This window comes from Monodelphis domestica, chromosome 4 (assembly GCF_027887165.1).
Source record: "Monodelphis domestica isolate mMonDom1 chromosome 4, mMonDom1.pri, whole genome shotgun sequence".
Classification (NCBI taxonomy): Eukaryota; Metazoa; Chordata; class Mammalia; order Didelphimorphia; family Didelphidae; genus Monodelphis; species Monodelphis domestica.
In genome coordinates, this window is record NC_077230.1 from 387,558,144 (window position 1) to 387,576,473 (window position 18,330).

The 18,330-nt window shown below is 36.1% G+C and overlaps 1 protein-coding gene across 17 annotated transcripts in view; it reads left to right on the forward strand.

The window, feature by feature from the left end:
• The window catches only part of HP1BP3 (heterochromatin protein 1 binding protein 3), a 34,093-nt gene extending 16,401 nt beyond the window's left edge, over positions 1-17,692 (forward strand). For all 17 annotated transcript variants that reach the window (XM_016422068.2, XM_056795658.1, XM_056795657.1 and 14 more), the window contains 8 exons: positions 1,246-1,389; positions 2,601-2,681; positions 4,665-4,819; positions 10,462-10,552; positions 11,259-11,418; positions 13,187-13,298; positions 14,685-14,822; positions 15,963-17,692. In XM_016422068.2, coding sequence (XP_016277554.1) covers positions 1,246-1,389; positions 2,601-2,681; positions 4,665-4,819; positions 10,462-10,552; positions 11,259-11,418; positions 13,187-13,298; positions 14,685-14,822; positions 15,963-16,251 — 1,170 coding nt within the window. In that variant the 3' untranslated portion in view covers positions 16,252-17,692. The remainder of the gene's footprint in view (positions 1-1,245; positions 1,390-2,600; positions 2,682-4,664; positions 4,820-10,461; positions 10,553-11,258; positions 11,419-13,186; positions 13,299-14,684; positions 14,823-15,962) is intronic.
• Positions 17,693-18,330: the final 638 nt, after the last annotated feature.

The window sequence follows — 18,330 nt, forward strand, 5'->3', positions numbered from 1 at the left end:
TCAACTAATTATAATAAGGGCAACTAAAGTGCCCTTAACTACTTTTTATTTAATGACTATTTTTATTTAGTCAGTAAATATTAAGTGCCAACTACGTGCTTAGCACAGTGCTAAGAGCAGGGGATAAGAAGAAAAGAAAAAAGGCAGTCCCTGTTCTCAGAGAGCTTAGATTTTATTGAGGGAGACTATTTTTTAAATTTTATTTAATTAGATGATTTAGAATATTTTTCCATGGTCATAAGAATCATGTTCTTTCCTTTCCCTCGCTCTACCCCCTCCTGTAGCTGATGCGCAATTCCACTGGGTTTTACATGTGTCCTTGATCAAAACCTATTTCCATATTATTGATGTTTGCACTAGGGGTGATCATTTAGAGTCTATATTCTCAGTCATATTCCCATCAACCCATGTGATCAAGTAGTTGTTTTTCTTCTGGGTTTCTACTTCCACAGTTCTTTCTCTGGGTGTGGATAGTGTTATTTCTCCTAAGTCCCTCCGAATTGTTCTGGATCATTGCATTGCTTCAGTAGAAAAGTCCATTACATTCGATTGTACCACAGTGTATCCGTCTCTGTGTACAATGTTCTCCTGGTTCTGCTCCTTTCACTCTGCATCAGTTCCTAGAGGTCCCTCCAGTTCACACGGAATTCCTCCAGTTCATTATTCCTTTTAGCACAATAGTATTCCATCACCAACAGATACCACAATTTGTTCAGCCATTCCCCAATTGAAGGGCATCCCCTCTTTTTCCAATTTTTTGCCACCACATGGAGCACAGCTATGAATATTCTTGTACATGTATTTTTCCTTATGATCTCTTTGGGGTACAAACCCAGCAATGCTGTGGCTGGATCAAAGGGCAGACAATCTTTTAAAGCCCTTTGGACATAGTTTCAAATTGCCCTCCAGAATGGTTGGATCAATTCACAACTCCACCAGTAATGCATTAATGGAGGGACACTGTATTTTTGCATCTTGTCTTCCCCATGAGACTGAGTTCCTTGAGAATAAGGAATACTTTTTTCTTTTCTTTATATCTCCAGTGCCTAGCCCTAAGGAGATACTTAATAAATGCTGGTTGGTTGATTGGTATTTATTCATATATACATCATCTTTTCTAATAGAATGAAAATTCAATCTTATAAGCAGGGATTTTCTTTTCTTTGCTTTAGGTCCTCAGCATCCGCCATAGGCACATAAGTGCTTAATTAATATTTGTTGATTAACAGATTGATTGTTTTCTAGGCATGTTTTCAGAAGACTGGAGCATCAGTTGTTGCTATTCGAAAATATATCATTCACAAATATCCTTCACTGGAGCTAGAGAGAAGAGGCTATCTCCTTAAGCAAGCACTGAAGAGAGAATTACAAAGAGGAGTCATCAGACAAGTAAATATAATTCAGACAAAGGGGGTATTCATGCATTAGCTTATATAGCATATTATGTTATAGTGTATTGTAGTATATACTAAATACATTACCCCATTGGTTGCTCTCAATCCCATATTTGGTTTGCAGTCTTGTTCTCAGCTTGTTTTCCCAAAAACCTATAATTATTACATGGTGAATAATTAGTAGCTACTCTTACACAAAATGTCTGAGAATAGTTTCCATAAACCATTGTACCATCTGACTTTAGAAAAAAAACTCATTTTCCTCTTTTTTTTTTTTGGCGGGATCGAATGCTATGACAGAGCATGGCAGATTCAAAATGTGAAGGCTTAGGGGAAGGGACTTGCCCAAGCCCACATCATTACAGTACTGGCAATGCCCACCCTAGAATCTAGATCTTGTCTTCTAGTCAGTCCACTGTTCTTTGATCTACACCAGACTATAGCATGTCATTTGTTTGGGAAGGATATCTGCCTTTTCTCAGCAGTGGTCACCAGTTTGGCATTAAAGATCCTTCTCTCATGTCCTAGATCTTTAAAGTTATTTGTTAGAAGGTATGAATGAGACAATCTTGAGAGGTAATACCAATTCAGATATTAATCTGAATTTTTCTTAATTAAAAGTCAATTTTTGGCCACTTTTTTTTAACAGCGAATTGACTGAGATAACTCCCCAGTTTAAGTTCTTGCTTTAAACAGAAAGCCGAAGTAGAGAGAATTCAGCTCATGATTAAGAAATCACCTTAAAGGAAAGATAATTAAAACAAAATCTTAAGTGCACCTGAAAATCATCGTGCAAAATGATCATCTTTGCCTGTTAAGAAAAAGAAAAGAAGCTTCTGTTGCTGGAAATCATGGGAAAACCTACCTTATATAAAGGGAGACTTCTGCTGGGAAATGATTATCTTCATAAGAATGTGATATGTGTTTGTTTTTTTAACCTAACATCAGTTTTTTTCTCCCTTTAATGAGCAGTTCTTACTGAAGACCTGTGGTCCTCATAATTAACATTTGTTAATGTAGTTCACTAAATTATTTTAAAAGCATGAGATCCCCCTTCCTCTTTGTAAATTTAAATTAGAATTTTACTTTGAATTGGAACATGACAAAGCACTGTAGTTTTATTAGTGCAATATAAAGGTTTAAATTCTCTTTACAAACTTATTTAAAAATAAAATTTAGTTGTCACTGCATTTAAAACTATTTCAGGTAAAAGGAAAAGGAGCTTCTGGGAGTTTTGTGGTGGTCCCAAATGCAGGAAAAACTGTTCAAAAATCTAAAGACAAAAAGGTAAGATATATGTGTTCAAAAGTTTATTTGAACACTATGGTATTACTATATTTAACTATTTTGATATGATGAAGATTTTGTGAAATTTTTAAAATTTTCCCTAGACCTAGACCTAATTTTCTTTCTCTTTTTTCTATATACTCTTTATCTCAAATCCTCTCCAACTCACAACCAAACACACATACCTAGATGTATAATACCATAATATTTAAGCTATCTCTCTGCTGTTATTGACATATACTTCCCAGATAAAAATAGCTACCCTAGGCTATAGACCAGGTAGCCATAGAAATTCTTATTCCTTCCAGCTTAGACTTTCCTTCCCTATTCCATTGTTGCTGTATGTAGACTTAGTGCTACCTAGGGGCCCTATCTTCACACTTCCCTGAATCTTAACACTTCCAAGTGTTATTTAAAGATAAAGGTGCTAAATTTAGTGGTGATGAAAGTTGAGGGGGAGATTAACCACTTCTATTCCTTCACCTAACAGGGCATCCCCAGCCCTTGAGATTTCCCTTGATATATTCCTAATCCTTTTTGATCACCACCCCTTCCCCTCAACCCAAGTTCCTATGACAAAATGTCTAGGATCATTTATGTGTTCATTTGAACTCTTAATTCAGTTCTTTGTATACCCAAATTCAGTGAGCAAAAACCTACGATATTTGAAAGACTCCCACCATTATCTGTGTGGTCTTTATCTTTCCAAATCTCAGTGGGGGAGTGGGAAAAAAGATACATACTAGAGAACATTTTTACTTGTTTCCCTTAAAAACTTTCATGTAATTGCACTTCAAGGACAAGAAGATAGGGTAAATATAGTGAGGCTATTTTGTTCCACAGTCAGAGGAAAAAAAGGAATGCTTTTGGAAAGCAACAGAGGGTCACTGAAAAGGAAAGTGGGTCAGCTAATGCCTGGGACCCTCAGAAGAAAAGAGTATCAGAAATGCCATATCAATCCCATTTATTACCAAACAATTCCTCTCCCTAGTACTGGTTCAAGGTAAGAGTTTTGAGGGACAAATTGCTCCTTGCCCCATCACAGAAGTAGCTGGGAGTTAAGGGGGCCCTGTTACCACTCTGAAGAGTGCATCATAGAGAAAATTATGCAGTTTTGGCATCCTCAGTTGAACTCAGAATTTATTATTCCCATAGAAAATAAATGGAAACTAGAAGTGTGTTCAGACTATAATTAAGGTACTTTATGAATTAAATACACTTTCAAGGAGCCAGCTGGGAATCTAATCACTATGTCTAAGATCATATGGCTAAAAGAATGTATAGAGCAGAGAGATTTTAAAACAACCAAATTCTGAAAAGCACCTTGTGAGTATGTCGGGGGCTGACTGTACATACAGCTCGAGGCAAGATTGTTCCCTTCATCTTGATGCTTGCAACTCTTTATACCTTCCCCACTTATGTATTTCCTACAATAGATAGCATAGTGATTCTTGACCCCCAAGTCATTTGTGACTCAGCATAGGGATTCACAGCACATAATAAAGTATCTAATGCAAGGTTGTTAACCATTCTTTGTTGCTGCATACAATCATGACTTCTTAAATGCCCCCCGAAATCTGCCATGATTTTAGACTCCTTTGCATATTCTGGGCTCACTGAACCTGGGTGTTGGGTCCTAATGGAGACTTACAGTAGATCCTTCTAAAGAAGAATATATTTTTTCAAACCTAGTATATGCAGCTTCAACCCTCTACTGTATAATATATTTTAGATATCTGGAATGTAATAATTACTTGTTTCAGTCCATTGATTTGGCAATCAATTTGTGCAAGCAAAACATATATGTAGTAAAAGGAATGGAAACATTGAAAAGACATACATTTAGAGCTTGCAATAGGACTTATCAAAGCTTTGAATAGGTCTACATCATCTACTCTCTTTGAAGTAGTATTTTAGTTGTTGAAGTATTAACAGAATTGTGTATATTCTGGAGTGACATATTTGGGATATATTGCATTTCAGAAGAGTAGTTCTACATTAGCTCCAGAACAGCAGGTAAAATTAGAAGATGTTCTCCCACTGGCCTTCACTCGACTTTGTGAACCTAAAGAAGCTTCCTACAGCCTGATCAGGAAATACGTGTCTCAGTATTATCCAAAACTTAAGGTGGATATCAGGTATGGACACATGGTATAAACTTGAATGTTTACTCTTACATTTACTTGAATGTTGGAATTTCAAAGTGTCTTTCTTTGGCATCTTTCCAAGTTTGGAGGTTGGTCAGGACAGTGGGAATGTCAGCTGTTAGTGCTAGTACTCTTTTAGATACACAGTGGTCAAAACTTCCTCATGGGTTGTCCCTTTTCCCTTTCTTCCTGTGCTATTTCTCTAACACCCAAACCTCTAGCATTACATTTATAGTGTAAGATGATTTTAGAGTTGTGACTTAAATTTGGTCACCAGGGAAAATCTCAAATAAAATACCCAAGTCAGTCTGGAATTTTATGGTAATTTAATTAATATAGAGGGAAGAAATTTAAGGAGGAGGGAAGAGGATATAGGATTTCTCCTGCCTGGCCTATGCCAGGGGTAGTTTAAAATCCCCACCTCTAGGTCTCTGAAGAAGATTAGAGGCTTCTAAGAGGATAAAGTTGGAAAGTAAAGGAGGAAATAGCCATAAACTCACCACCGAAACTGACAATAACTTGTAGACACGCTAAGATGCTGAAAGCTCAACACACTGTTTTCAGCTAACTCCACCGCCAATCAGGGAAAGAGTGTCAGCTGAGAGACGAAAAATCCCAAATATATAGACCTTTCACCCTTGTGGCTCCTCCTCTAAATTTTTACATCTACCAATCACATTAAAGGCTTTCTCCAGGACTGCCCATACTTTTAGTTCTCATCTTCTTTGATTAGATTATATCTTTTGAATTACTTAACACTTCTTTGTTAAGTTCACCTTTTTTTAGTTACTTGACCTTTTTGTGATTAATTTAACCTCTATGGTGACTTAACATCTTTTTGTATTAAGATCTAAAAATAGACTTAGCTTAAAGTTCTATCTTCACTATAAGGTGAGTACTAAGTACCTTCATTGTTCAATCAGGAGATTACAATTTTATCTAAGTAGGGTGGAGTAATTTAAAGTTCACAATAGTCAAATGGGATTTGAAGAGATCTTATTTTACAGCTGAGCAGAAAGACTCAGAGAAAAAAACTTAACCAAATAGTAAGCATATAGTCAGTTAATGGCAGAGCTGAAATTGGAATTAGACTTCCAGACCAGTGTAATTTCTACTAGACCATGCATTTGCAGCTTCTAATGTATAAAATGATAGAATTCATTTCCTCCACATGTTCAGTATTACAATATTACAGAACCATGGTCAGGAACTTTAACTTTGAATGTTTTCTGTACTTTTAAATTTTTGTAGCATTCATCTGCCTTCACTCATGAATTACATGATATCTGTGTATTTTTTAAACATATGATGTAAAATTATGGGCACATTTTTATAATAGTTAACTTATAAAAGATACTGCTTGCAAATATTTTGACTTCCATTGGGTTTGTTTCCCATGCCCAGATTCAAGTTTGATCTTACATATGTAAATGTATTTGAATTTGAAATCACATGAATTTCTCTATGGAGCTGAAATTTAAATCATATTTCATAGTTAATTATGTTGTTCTGCATAATAACTTAATTAATTAGGTTATATAGGTCTTCAGTCTGAAATATGAAATATTACCTGTTTTTAAATAGAATTCATAAGATTTTATTTTTATAGAAGGAAATTATTCAGAATATAAAACAATACTTAATCTGGTACCAGTTCTTGTTTCATAACTGAGGGAGGCAAATCAGGATGCTAAAATTCTAATCCAGAAGCAAAATTTTTGGAACACTATTGAATTATTTTCAAAGTACCAAATTTGAGTTCCTAAAATAGCTCATTTGTACTTAACACATGGAATCATAGAGCCATGAAATTGTGGGTCTATACTATGAGCCTCATTAAAATAGTATTTTGTGTCTGCAAAAAAACTCAGGGAAAGAACTAACTATAGTGTGAACAAACACCTAAACATGGAAATTCATCCTGCTTGTGAATCCCTTTATTGCATGGTTACTCATGGCTCTTAGTTATATACAGTGGCTTCCCAACAGTTTTCTATTTGATTTTATAGGACTTGAACAAAGATGATGATCCAAACTTTAGCTTGTTGTGTATATAGGAATCATAAAAATTATTGAGCTGGAAGGAATCTCAGAGGTCTTATTCAGCTTCCTCATTTACAAGCAAGGAAACAAGCTCAAAAAGGCTATAGGATTGAGCCAGGGTGGAGATTAGGGACCTAAACCCAGTCCCTTTCACTCCTTAAGTAGCATTCTTTCCTTTACACTGTTCTTTAAGGGCAGCTTTCTTGCTCATGTTGTAGAATATGTACTGCCTTAGTGTAAAAGTAATTACTTCCATTGTGATTTTCTAGATTACTCATCAATATATAAAAGACAATGAATCCAAAGGCCTTTTATCAGTTTATTATATTCCTTGACCTTTCTGTTTCATTTAACAATTGTTGATTATCCTCTCCTTGAATCTTCTTCGTAGGCTTTTATGAAACTACAACTGGGAGCAGCTAAGTAGTACAGTAGATAGAGTTCTGGGACTGGAATATTTTAGTGAATATCAACAGGAGAATCAATCATCAAACACTTATTAAGCTTCTACTATGTACCACATACTGTACTAGGAGAAAAATCATATTCTTATGCAAGGGTACTTCATGGTACTTAAATAGAAGAAGGAAACAAGAAGAATTTGGGAAAGATCAAAAGCCTAGCATTGAGGAATTATATGTAGTAGTAGTGATATGGAAATCCAATTATCCAGACATCTGCTATAATTCTTTGCTTAAAGCAGAGCATCTAATTTTTTCTTAATTTTATCCTTCAAAAGATCCTGAAATAGACTTTTATTTCCATAATGAATTTTAATGCAAAATTTTTCAATAAAAAACCAGCAAGGAGATACAGCAATATATCAATCACAAAGGTCATACATAAAATTTAACCAGATGAGATTTTTACCAAGGACTGGTTCAATATTATGAAAATTATAAGTGTGATTATAGTAAGATAGGCAGAAAAAGCCATTGATAAAACACAACACTGATTCCTTTTGAAAAACACTAGAGGGCAGCAAGGGGGCACAATAGATAGAGCAACAGGCCTGGAATTAGGAAGACCTGAGTTCAGATCCTGCCACAGACACTTTTTTAGTTGTGTAACTCAGTGTCCTTATCTCTAAGACGAACTGGGGATGAAAATGGCAAACCATTCCAGTATCTTTGCCCAGAAAACTCCAAATGGAGTAATAAAAGTCAGACCTGACTGAAAAATAATAACAGTCTCCTGGCTAGGGGCAGCTAGGTGGTTCAGTGAATAAAAAGCCAGACCTAGAGATAGGAGGTCCTGGGTTCAAATCTGTCCTCAGACACTTCTAATTGTGTAACCCTGTGCAAGTAACTTAGCCCCAATTACTTACCTTTTGCTTTGAAACAGATGCTTAGTATCAATTTCAAGACAAAAGGTAAGGGTTTATTAAAAATAAAATAACACTAGAAAGCATAGTAATAGATGGCGTTTTTCTTAAAATGATGACTAATTTCTATCAAAAGCCAAGAACAAACACCAATAATGGGTATAAACTAGAAGCCTTTCCGATGTTAGGTCCATTGTCATCATTACAATTAGATATTGCACTAGAAATGCTAGCTATAGCAATAACAAAAGAAAATGAAGGAATAAGCAAAGATGACTAGAAATAAAAGTTGTTGTTTTCAGATGATATGATGGTATACTTGGAAAACCCTAGAGAGTCAACCAAAAAAACTAGTCAAAACAATTAAGTGTTAACAAAGTTGCAGAATATACAATAAACCCACACAAAGCATCAGCAATTCTGCATATTACCAACTAAACCCAGCAGGAAGAGATAGAAAAAAAGAAATTCCATGTAAAATAGTGCTGAACAATATATATTTTATTGGTATATGGTAATAAAATATGGGACAGTCTACCTGCCAAGATACACAGAAACTATATGAACACAAAAAAACCTCTTCAGTTACTAGATTTAGACAGATATAGATTAATTGGTCATGGGTGGAACAAAACAATATCATAAAAGAAAAAATAATATTTAATGCCATATCAATCAAACTACCAAATAATTACTTTATAGAGCTAGAAGAAATAACAAAATTCATCTGAGGAACAAAAGATCAGGGATATCAAGGAAATCAATGAGGGGAAAAGTGAAGGAAGACAGTCCAGCAATAACTTATCTCAAAGGATATATTACAAAGTGGTAATCATGAAAATGATCTGATTCTAGATCAAAAATAGAGAAGTTGGTAAATGGAATCGATTTGGTATGCAATACGCAGAAGTAAATGACCACAATAACTTAATATTTGATAAACACAAAGATCCAAGCTTTGGGTGCAAGAACTCACTATTCAACAAAATTTGTTAGGGAAACTGGAAAGCATCTTGAGAGAAATTACACATAGGAGGAAGCAGGGTAGCTCAGTGGATTGAGAACCAGGCCTAGAGACGGGAGTCTCTAGGTTCCTAGGTTCAAATCTGGCCTCAGCCACTTCCTAGCTATGTGACCCTGGGCAAGTCACTTGACCCTCATTGCCTAGCCCTTACCACTCTTCTGCCTTGGAGACAATACACAGTATTGACTCCAAGATGGAAGGTGAGGGTTTAAAAAAAAATTTAGACATAGATCAATATCTTACCATATGTAGCAATATACCCAGAAAATGGATATATGGCTTAATCATAAAAGATAATATAAACAGATGAGAGCATGGGGGAAAATTACCTGTCAGAGTTACGGGTGGGGAAAGAGTTTGTAACAAAGGAAATTGGAGAGGGTCACAGGAGGGAATATGAATAATTTTGATTACACTGAATTAAATTTTTTCTTTTCACAAAAAAAAAAATCCAAAAAATTTTATAGAAAGTCTCTCTGATAAAGGTCTTATTTCTCAGTTGTATTGGGAACCAAGTCAAATTTATAAAAATAAGAGCCATTCCCCAGTTGATAATTAGTATTTTTAAAAAAGCAGGTTTCAGAAGAAGAAATCAAAGGTTATCAATAGTTATATTTAAAAAGACTCTTAAGTCACTAATCATTAGAAAAATGTAAATTAAAACAACTCTAAGGTTCTACCTTACCCCATTAAAATAGTTAAGATGACAGAAAGGAAAAATACAAAGCCTGAAGATGTTGAAAAATAAGTACCTTAATGCACTGTTGGTGGAGTTGTGAACTGCTCCAAACATTCAGGAGAACTATTTAGAACTTTGCCCAAAGGGCTATAAAATCATAACCTTTGACCCAGCAATACCACTACTTGGTCCATATCCCAGAGATCAAAGATAAAGGAAAAGGAACCCAAACTTGATCATTGTCATAGTCTGATGGTTTGTTTGTGTGTTTGTTTTAAGATAAATGAATGATGGAATTTTTATCATTTGGAAATCTGTGTATGTTCAAAATTGCACCAGAAAAAGGGTGATGAATTGCCTCATATACCTTGTGTCAGGAAATGTTACAAGACATATGTTACAGGGTGCCCATAAATGGTTGTTTGTCCAGTCATGTTTTAAGAAAATATAACATACAAGTTTCAAGCTAAAGGGACCTTAGAAAACCGCTTCTACCAGTTTGTTGAGTTGATTATGTGTTATTATACGTTATATGATTATACCTGTTTTTATTTCTCTTTCAGACCTCAACTGTTAAAGAATGCACTGCAGAGAGCTGTAGAGAAAGGCCAGTTAGAGCAGATCACAGGCAAAGGAGCTTCTGGAACATTCCAGGTCAGAAGCCAAAGGTTCATTTTTTAGAACATGTTTGGCTTAATCCTTTTTTCATCATCCCCTTATATATGAATGCTTTTTTTATCTCCTACCTCAACCCACTTCTGAAATATGGTGTGTATGTATTTTTCTTTAGTAAGATACCTTGATTATTGCTAAACTTTTCTCTTTGTTGTTATCCTTACAGGGTTTATAGGGTTATTTATTATTTTCACTAGTACACAGCTTCTTCATTTTTCAGATTGCTAAAGGAAAGTATTCTCTGATATAAAAAGGATTTAATTCATTTCATCCATGAAAATGTAGTACGTATTCTTTCAAAAGCAGCCTATATGGAGTTCATTTAGTGCTATTGCACAATAGTTGAGCCTCCAGTTCACATGAGCGTTTTAAGTTAACTAATATACCTATTGGGGTAGTTATACTTAGGCCTGAGGAATTGTCAACTATTTATGCTTTGAATGTTACATAAATCTGGCAGATGGGAGAAGGAATAACTGAAAGTATCCATGAGAGGGTTTGGGGATTTCAAATTAGTTTAGGTTCTTGGTGGTTGGAAAGCAAAAGTCCCTAATGCGACATTTTAATTTAAAACATATCTGTGCTAATGCAGGAACTCCGACCCACCTGGTGCAGAGGAGTCTTGTCTTGACCTGCTTTGGGAGAGTGTTGTCTTGATGCTTTTCTCTTCCTCCTTGGAAAACAGCTGAAGAGATCAGGGGAGAAACCCCTGCTTGGTGGAAGTCTGATGGAAGATGCTATCCTGTCTGCTATTGCTGCCATGAACGAGCCGAAGACCTGTTCAACAACTGCTCTGAAGAAATATGTCTTGGAGAACCACCCAGGGACCAATTCTAATTTCCAAGGTAAGACTAGATGTGTGCTTAGAAAGGACAGGGTAGCTCCTGGGTTTTTCCAAGGTCTCTGCCATCAGTTCCAGCAGAGACACACCACAGACTGCAGAGAGAGATGATACTGTGCTTGGAAATGCAAGGTAATCAGGTCATTCAGATGCACATATTTACTACATACCGACTATGACATTGTGTATCACAGTAAGCATTTGGTTCAGGAGGAATGGTGGTGTTGGTACCCAAGATAAAGCATTACAGCAAAATATGAGGAAATGGAGTGCTGTGCAGTCAGATGAGGAAGAACCACTCCCTTCTCATGGGGAAAAACCAAGTTCATGAGTGGACATCCCTAGTTGTGCATAGAAAGGACTCAGGGTTGCCAGGCCTCATTTCAGAACCCAACTCTGCTACTTCTTCCTGAGGAACCTCAAACAAATCACTACAACCTACCTGGGTGCCCCTCCTCTGCAAAGTGAAAGGGTCTTTGAAGGTTCCTCCCAGCTCCATATTTATCATTCATAAAAGAAAAAAGATGAGTTAACTACATGAAGAATTTTCTATTCTCAAGCTCAGCGTGTGCTATTTCTGAATGTTAATTTAATAATCGCTGGCATTTATAGAGCTCTTCAAAGTTTGCAGAGCACTTTGCATGTTATCTCATTTGATCCTCCCAACAACCTTGGGAGGGATGTGCTGTTACTCCCATTTTATAGAGGAAGAATTTAGGAGACAGATTAAGAGATTTGCCCAGGGCCACATAGCTAGTAAGTCTCAAGGAAGTTCTTCCTGAATTTATTGTAAAGGTTATTCTAAGATTACTTTAATTTCAACCTGAAACTAAGCAAGCAAATTAGAAGAAAAATATGAAACTAGTAAACTAAATACCCTAAGAAAATTACTGAGTGAACCAAAGCAACTTAAAATTGCAAGGGAGAAAATGATCTTGGAATTTTGAGTGTAGTTTTTTATAAGATGTGTCATTTACTTTATTATTTAAGGGTATGCTTTCTCAAATTTTTGTTTTTCCACTTTGAATGCTATTTCAGAAGGGTTTTTCTTTTGAATTATGTATTTTTTGCCAGAGGAGGGAATTGTTCATGTGGCATCTTGTACAAAATATCTCTCCTGTATAGTACTCTCTGCCTACTTTGTGAGTTGAAAGAAGATGACTTTAATTTTTTAAGAAATGAAGGGTTTGCTAATTTGACAGCAAAACTTTGAACACAGAATTTTAGTGCACATTTTTAAGGTTTTATCCAAATCCATATTAAAAACAATAAAAACTTGCCCATGCCTCCATGTGAGATCATTGCATAATGCCTACCTTCTTAAAGGCATTCGGTTCTTGATTTTAGAGAACTGGAAAGTATTAGAATGAATTTCAGGATCCCCTTAAACTATTCTTCACCTTTGTTGTAACTCAAGATAACATCCTTTGAGTGACTGGAATTAATTCCTTCAGCCAGCTCTGGGAATCACTTCATGAAATCCTTGAGATGTTGCTAGAATGCAGACATCTGAACTTTGACCAAAGCATGTATCCCAGTTGTTTGCCAGAATATCACATTCTCCTAGAATAGGGATTCTTAATTTGGGACTTATGGATTGATTTCAATGGATATGTGAATGAGAAAAAAGAATGCCTTTATTAAGTCAGGCAGCCAAAAAGGACCATCACACACACAAAATTAAGAACCCCCTAACCTATAGGCACCCATTTATTTTGTAATTTATACAGAATTAGAGTATTGGTTAATAGATTTTTGCTTTTTGTTCTCAGTGCATCTACTGAAAAGAACCCTACAGAAATGCGAAAAGAATGGATGGATGGAACAGATCTCTGGGAAAGGGTTCAGTGGCACCTTCCAGCTTTGTTTTCCATATTACCCCAGGTAAAGAGAGGTTTTTACAGATAACATGACCCATCATACAACACAGTTGAATTCATGGAATCATAGACTTGTTGTGAAAGATGAGAACTTAGAAATCATCTGGGGCCTAGGCTAATTAAGGCTATCCTTTGCATCTTACAGTCTAAGAGGTCTGTAAGACTAGAGAGGTCATATCCTGAAGTCTCATAGCCAGGACCCAAATATTTCCCTCTAACTAGTTCTTGATAGTCCCTGCTCTCAAATCCATTGGTAGTTATGCTGTTCCTTTTTTTATCAGACTAATAATTCAGTTTTGGCTTCTGATGTTGCAAATCCAAATTTTCACTGCTTGTGATCATCTAGAATGGAAGAGCTAGAAAGATTTAGCATCATATGCTCCCAAATACTTTGTTTTTACTTCATAACTTGTGGCCTGCAGGAGAGTCAAGAATTTCTCCCTGATATACATGTTATGATTTCTCAGGAAGTAGAGAAATCCAAGTGTGCTTCTAGCCCTCTACTGCAAGTGCCTTACCATAAATAGTATACTCTAGGGGCAGCTGGGTGGCTCAGTAAATAGAGAGCCAGGCCTGAAGATGGGAGGGCCTGGGCTCACATTTGGCCTCAGACACGTCCTACCTGTGTGACCCTTGGCAAGTCACTTGACCGCAATTGTTTAGCCCTCTTCTACCTTGGAACTGTTACTTAGTATTGATTCTAATACAGAAGGTAATGGGTTGTTTTTTTTTTAATAGTATGGTTGTCATTTACTTCAATATATCCAGTAATCCCATTGGTGTCAGTATACCTAGTGATGGAAATCCCAGCCCATCCATACCCTCTGATTCTGAGTAATATGATTTAATCTTTCATAAAACTCTTTAAGACATGTATCCTTAGACCTTTATTTTAGGGGGACTTCATTTTGGTTTCATTTTATTTTGAGAATAGATTAAGTGTGTGTTAATTATTTGTATTTTACAAGTGAAATGTTCTTAATGTAAGTTTTAGTCTATTTTATACTGTTTATATACTGTTATTACTCTTAGATTATTATTATTGTGGACAGAGAAAAGTGGAAGATCTGAACTTTTGATTTCAGACCGCCTTTGCAAAATATTAAAATACTTAGTCTTTGGGGGTGGAGGCATGACACTTTCTTTTAAGGTTGGAATTGTAAGGGAGATACATAGAGAAAATTGGAGCATGGAGTCCTAGTGGCTTATGTACATTTATTAAAGAAGGGATGTGTTTGTGTGTGTACACACATTTTCAGAATCAATTGTAACTTCATCATTTGTAGTCATCTAGGGGCCTAGGTTATTTTTTTTCCATCCACTATTTAAGCTAGCACTGTTTTGGCTGACCCGAATAGGACTTTTGTTTTAACCTAAGTTTATTTCACAGCCCAGGAGTGCTATTTCCAGAGAAACAGCAAGGCGAAGAGTCTGAGGATTCTGAGGATGATGATTCAGAAGAGGAAGATGAGGAAGATTCATCTGAGGAAGAAGAATCTGAAGAAGATGAACCACCACCTAAGAAAAGGTGACATTTGAAATTACCTGAGAGCAGTAAATAGAGACTGAAGGACAAATTGTAGGTCATAAAATAACAAAATGTTGGAGCTAATAGAACTCTAGAAATCAGGTAATTCATCCCCATTTTACAGAAGAGGAAAATGAGGCCCAAGGGATTCTCTGGAAAATAAATTTAGAATTAGAAGAGTTAAGTCAGATATTTCTACCTCTTTTTTTTTTAAAGAAGAGGAAACTGACACTCAGAGAGCTTAAGTTCCTTGCTGAAAGTAACAGTTCATGACAGGAATTCCTTTTACATCACTGGTTGTTGCTTTTAATAATACATTTAAAATTTTTTTTTCTTTTAGTCATCTTTCCCAGTTGACATATTAAATCAATGAACTGCTAAAACTTTTGAACCAAATACTGTTCTTTATTCCAGATTTTGCTTTGCCTGGCTATGTTAGCAAAGAAGAGTCATAAAAATATTTGCTATTGCTAATAAATACTTTACTGTAAATCCTTTTTACAGATTATAAAATCATAGCATTTAGAGTTGGACATGATCTTAGAGATCATTATTCCATCCCCTCATTTTACACAGGAAGTCACTAAAGTGAAATTACTCACTCTGGGTTATCTAGCAGGTGGCAGTGCTAGAAGTAGAAGAAGAAGAAGAAGTTCTTTTAGGCCAAATTTGTGTTTGGCCAAATAAAAATTTATTAGCAAAATTGGAGCTAGGCATAGACTTGAACAACATCTGTTAATTTTGCACCACTTCAGTTAACTGTACGATTCCATGTTGTGAACCCAGCACCCATCCATTAGTTTCTACCTTTACTGTAACTTTTTGGGGGGCAAAAACAGTAGACTTTTTGTTATCCTAGAAAATTGCAGTACCAGGGGCAGCTGAAGTAGCTCAGTGACTGGAGAGCCAGGCCTAAAGACAAGAGGTCCCTGGGTTCAAATGTGGCCTTAGACACTTCCTAGCTGTGAGACCCTGGGCAAGTCATTTAATCCCCATTGCCTAGCCCTTACCACTTTTCTGTCTTGGAACCAATACACAGTCTTGATTCTAAGATGGAAGGTAAGGGTTTAAAAACAAGAAAGAAAGAAGATGGCAGTATCTGTGTGCTCAGCTCTTTCCTTTTGCTTTCCTTCTTAACAGATTGCAGAAGAAAGCCCCAGCTAAATCTCGAGGAAAGGCCACCTCAGCAAAACAAAGAGAGTCCAAACCGAAGCCCAAAACCCCCACTGCCCAGAGGGGAAAAGCAAGACCCCCACCCAAGAAAGCCCCACCCAAGGCCAAAACCCCTGCCAAGAAAACCAAACCAGCTCCACCAGCCATCAAGAAGCCTGGTAGCATCTCTTCCAAGAAGCCAGCAGCAAGTGGAAGGAAGGACGGGAAATCTTCCACCAAGGGAAAATCCAGGAAATCTCTCAGAGCAAAGAAGTGAAACTTGACAGGCAAATGGGTACCACAATGAAATTTCAAATCTTAGTTCTATTTCTTAAGGTCATTGTGCATTTGTTTTAGTTTTAATGCTTTTAAAATTTTTTTCCTTTAAAAAGCATGGGGAGGGAAGTTAAAATAAACCAGTTTAGTAATTTGTTAGCTTTAGGTACTGTTCTTGGTACCTGTCCCTCCCCTCAAGTCATTTTAGTTTCTGCAACAATTCAGAACTTTTCTACACTATATAATCTAGGCTTGTTCTTTTATTCGTTTCCTGCTCCTACCCCCTTTTTTCCTATTTTAAGTGCTCTGCTTAGACTTTATTGTTTGGTTTTCTTTTAAACAATTGCAAAGAAGATTTTTATATTTCTAGAAAGCTTCAGGAACAGAACAATGTGACATCAGGTACTTGAAGTAAAGGGGGGAGCAATATGAGACCTCTACCTTCAGGGTCTTCTGTGTTATAGCCGTAGAGCTTTCTTTTATTTAAGAAACTACTCCATCAACTCTTCAACAGAAAACAGGAGATTCTTTTGAGAAATAGTCACATATATTATGATCCCATTGAAATCTAAAAAGGTGAGGATCCCATAGGCCTCCTGTCAGAAAAAGCTTCCTGATCTAACTAGTCCAGTCCAGTCCCTCCATACAAGCACAATTCTCACAAAACTTGGTTTTTTTGGTTAAATGGTCTTACAAACCTTTATTGTTGGGTTGATTGCTCATATCATCTATCTGTTCCTGAAAAACACAGTATATAAAAATCTTCTTAATCAAATGTTTAAATATATTTTTTAAGACTAAGAGCCTGAGTTGTCACTTCTTGTTTGCTGTTTTAAAAGGAAATGTTGGAAAGTTATGTGGTCGCTAATGTAAAGATTTAAGTGGGAAAACATGCAGTTTGCTAAAATAAATGAAACTAGATTCCAGACCCATCTCATCCCCTCTTCCTTTCCTTGGCACCTTTGACGTCATTTGGGTGGCTTCCTCTCTGAGATTTTAAGTAAATGAAGCCTGACTACCTAACCCTTTTTTCTTTGTATTTTGTTTTGGTATTGTGAAGTTGTGTTAAATATTACTAAGCTTTCTATCTGAGAAATTTCCATTTCTGATTCTTAATTTAACTTCCCTGTGGCACTTAAAATTTTTATTGTCTTAAGATATTCAATGTACATCTTCTGGTCCTTTGAATACTGCCAGAGGCTAAACCTGTTTGTTTCCTATTCATTCCACGTGCAGTCTGTTTTCTGGGATCCTTTCTGTAGCCTCCATTTGGCTAGGGAATGGACTTGAGAAGATTAGCTTGATTTAGATTCATACTCGTGTGATCCCATCATGAATTTATTGGAATTTGTGTTGCATGTAAGGCAATCTTTCCTGTTGTAAATCTTCCTTTTTTATGTACATATATTTTGAAAGGTATGAATAAACATGAAATTTAAAAAGCTGTTGTTCTGTAGCTTATGTTTAAAAGTTGGTGATCTATCCCCAGAAGTAGCAAAAGAAACCCTTACTTTGAAATCTTTTCCTTCTTGAGATATTAAGCCATTTGACCTGTTACCCTTTTTTTTTTTTAATATTAGTAAGTTTCACTTGCTGTTCCAACCCATGTTGCTTCCTTGCAGTTTCCATTCATTTGTTCTGGTTCTGCTCTGTGATACCAAGCAGAACCAATTTGTTCTTTCTAGAGACCTACCCCCAATAGTGCTTGAATCATCTAAACATAAAGATAGTGGTTCTAACCATGGTAAGGATAATTGTGGTCTCTTTGTTTCAATAACTAATGGTATCAGAGGACAGCATGTGTGTCCTCTTAAAGCATACTTAGATTAATATGAAGTAAAGTTTCCTCCTATGGAGTTACTCTGGGAATGCTAATCTTATATTTCTAGAGTGCTTTATTTATAAACAGCCCTAAAAAAAAGTCAACTGTCTTAAATATCATTGCCATTTTGAAGAGAAAGAGAGGCCTGTAGTTCATCCCTCTGGCTCTCAAGGTTGGGAAAGCTTCTGACTCCCCAGTCTCTTCCTTTGCTTACTTCTTAATCATCTTTCCTTTTGTATTCTGCTAGAAAGGAATCAT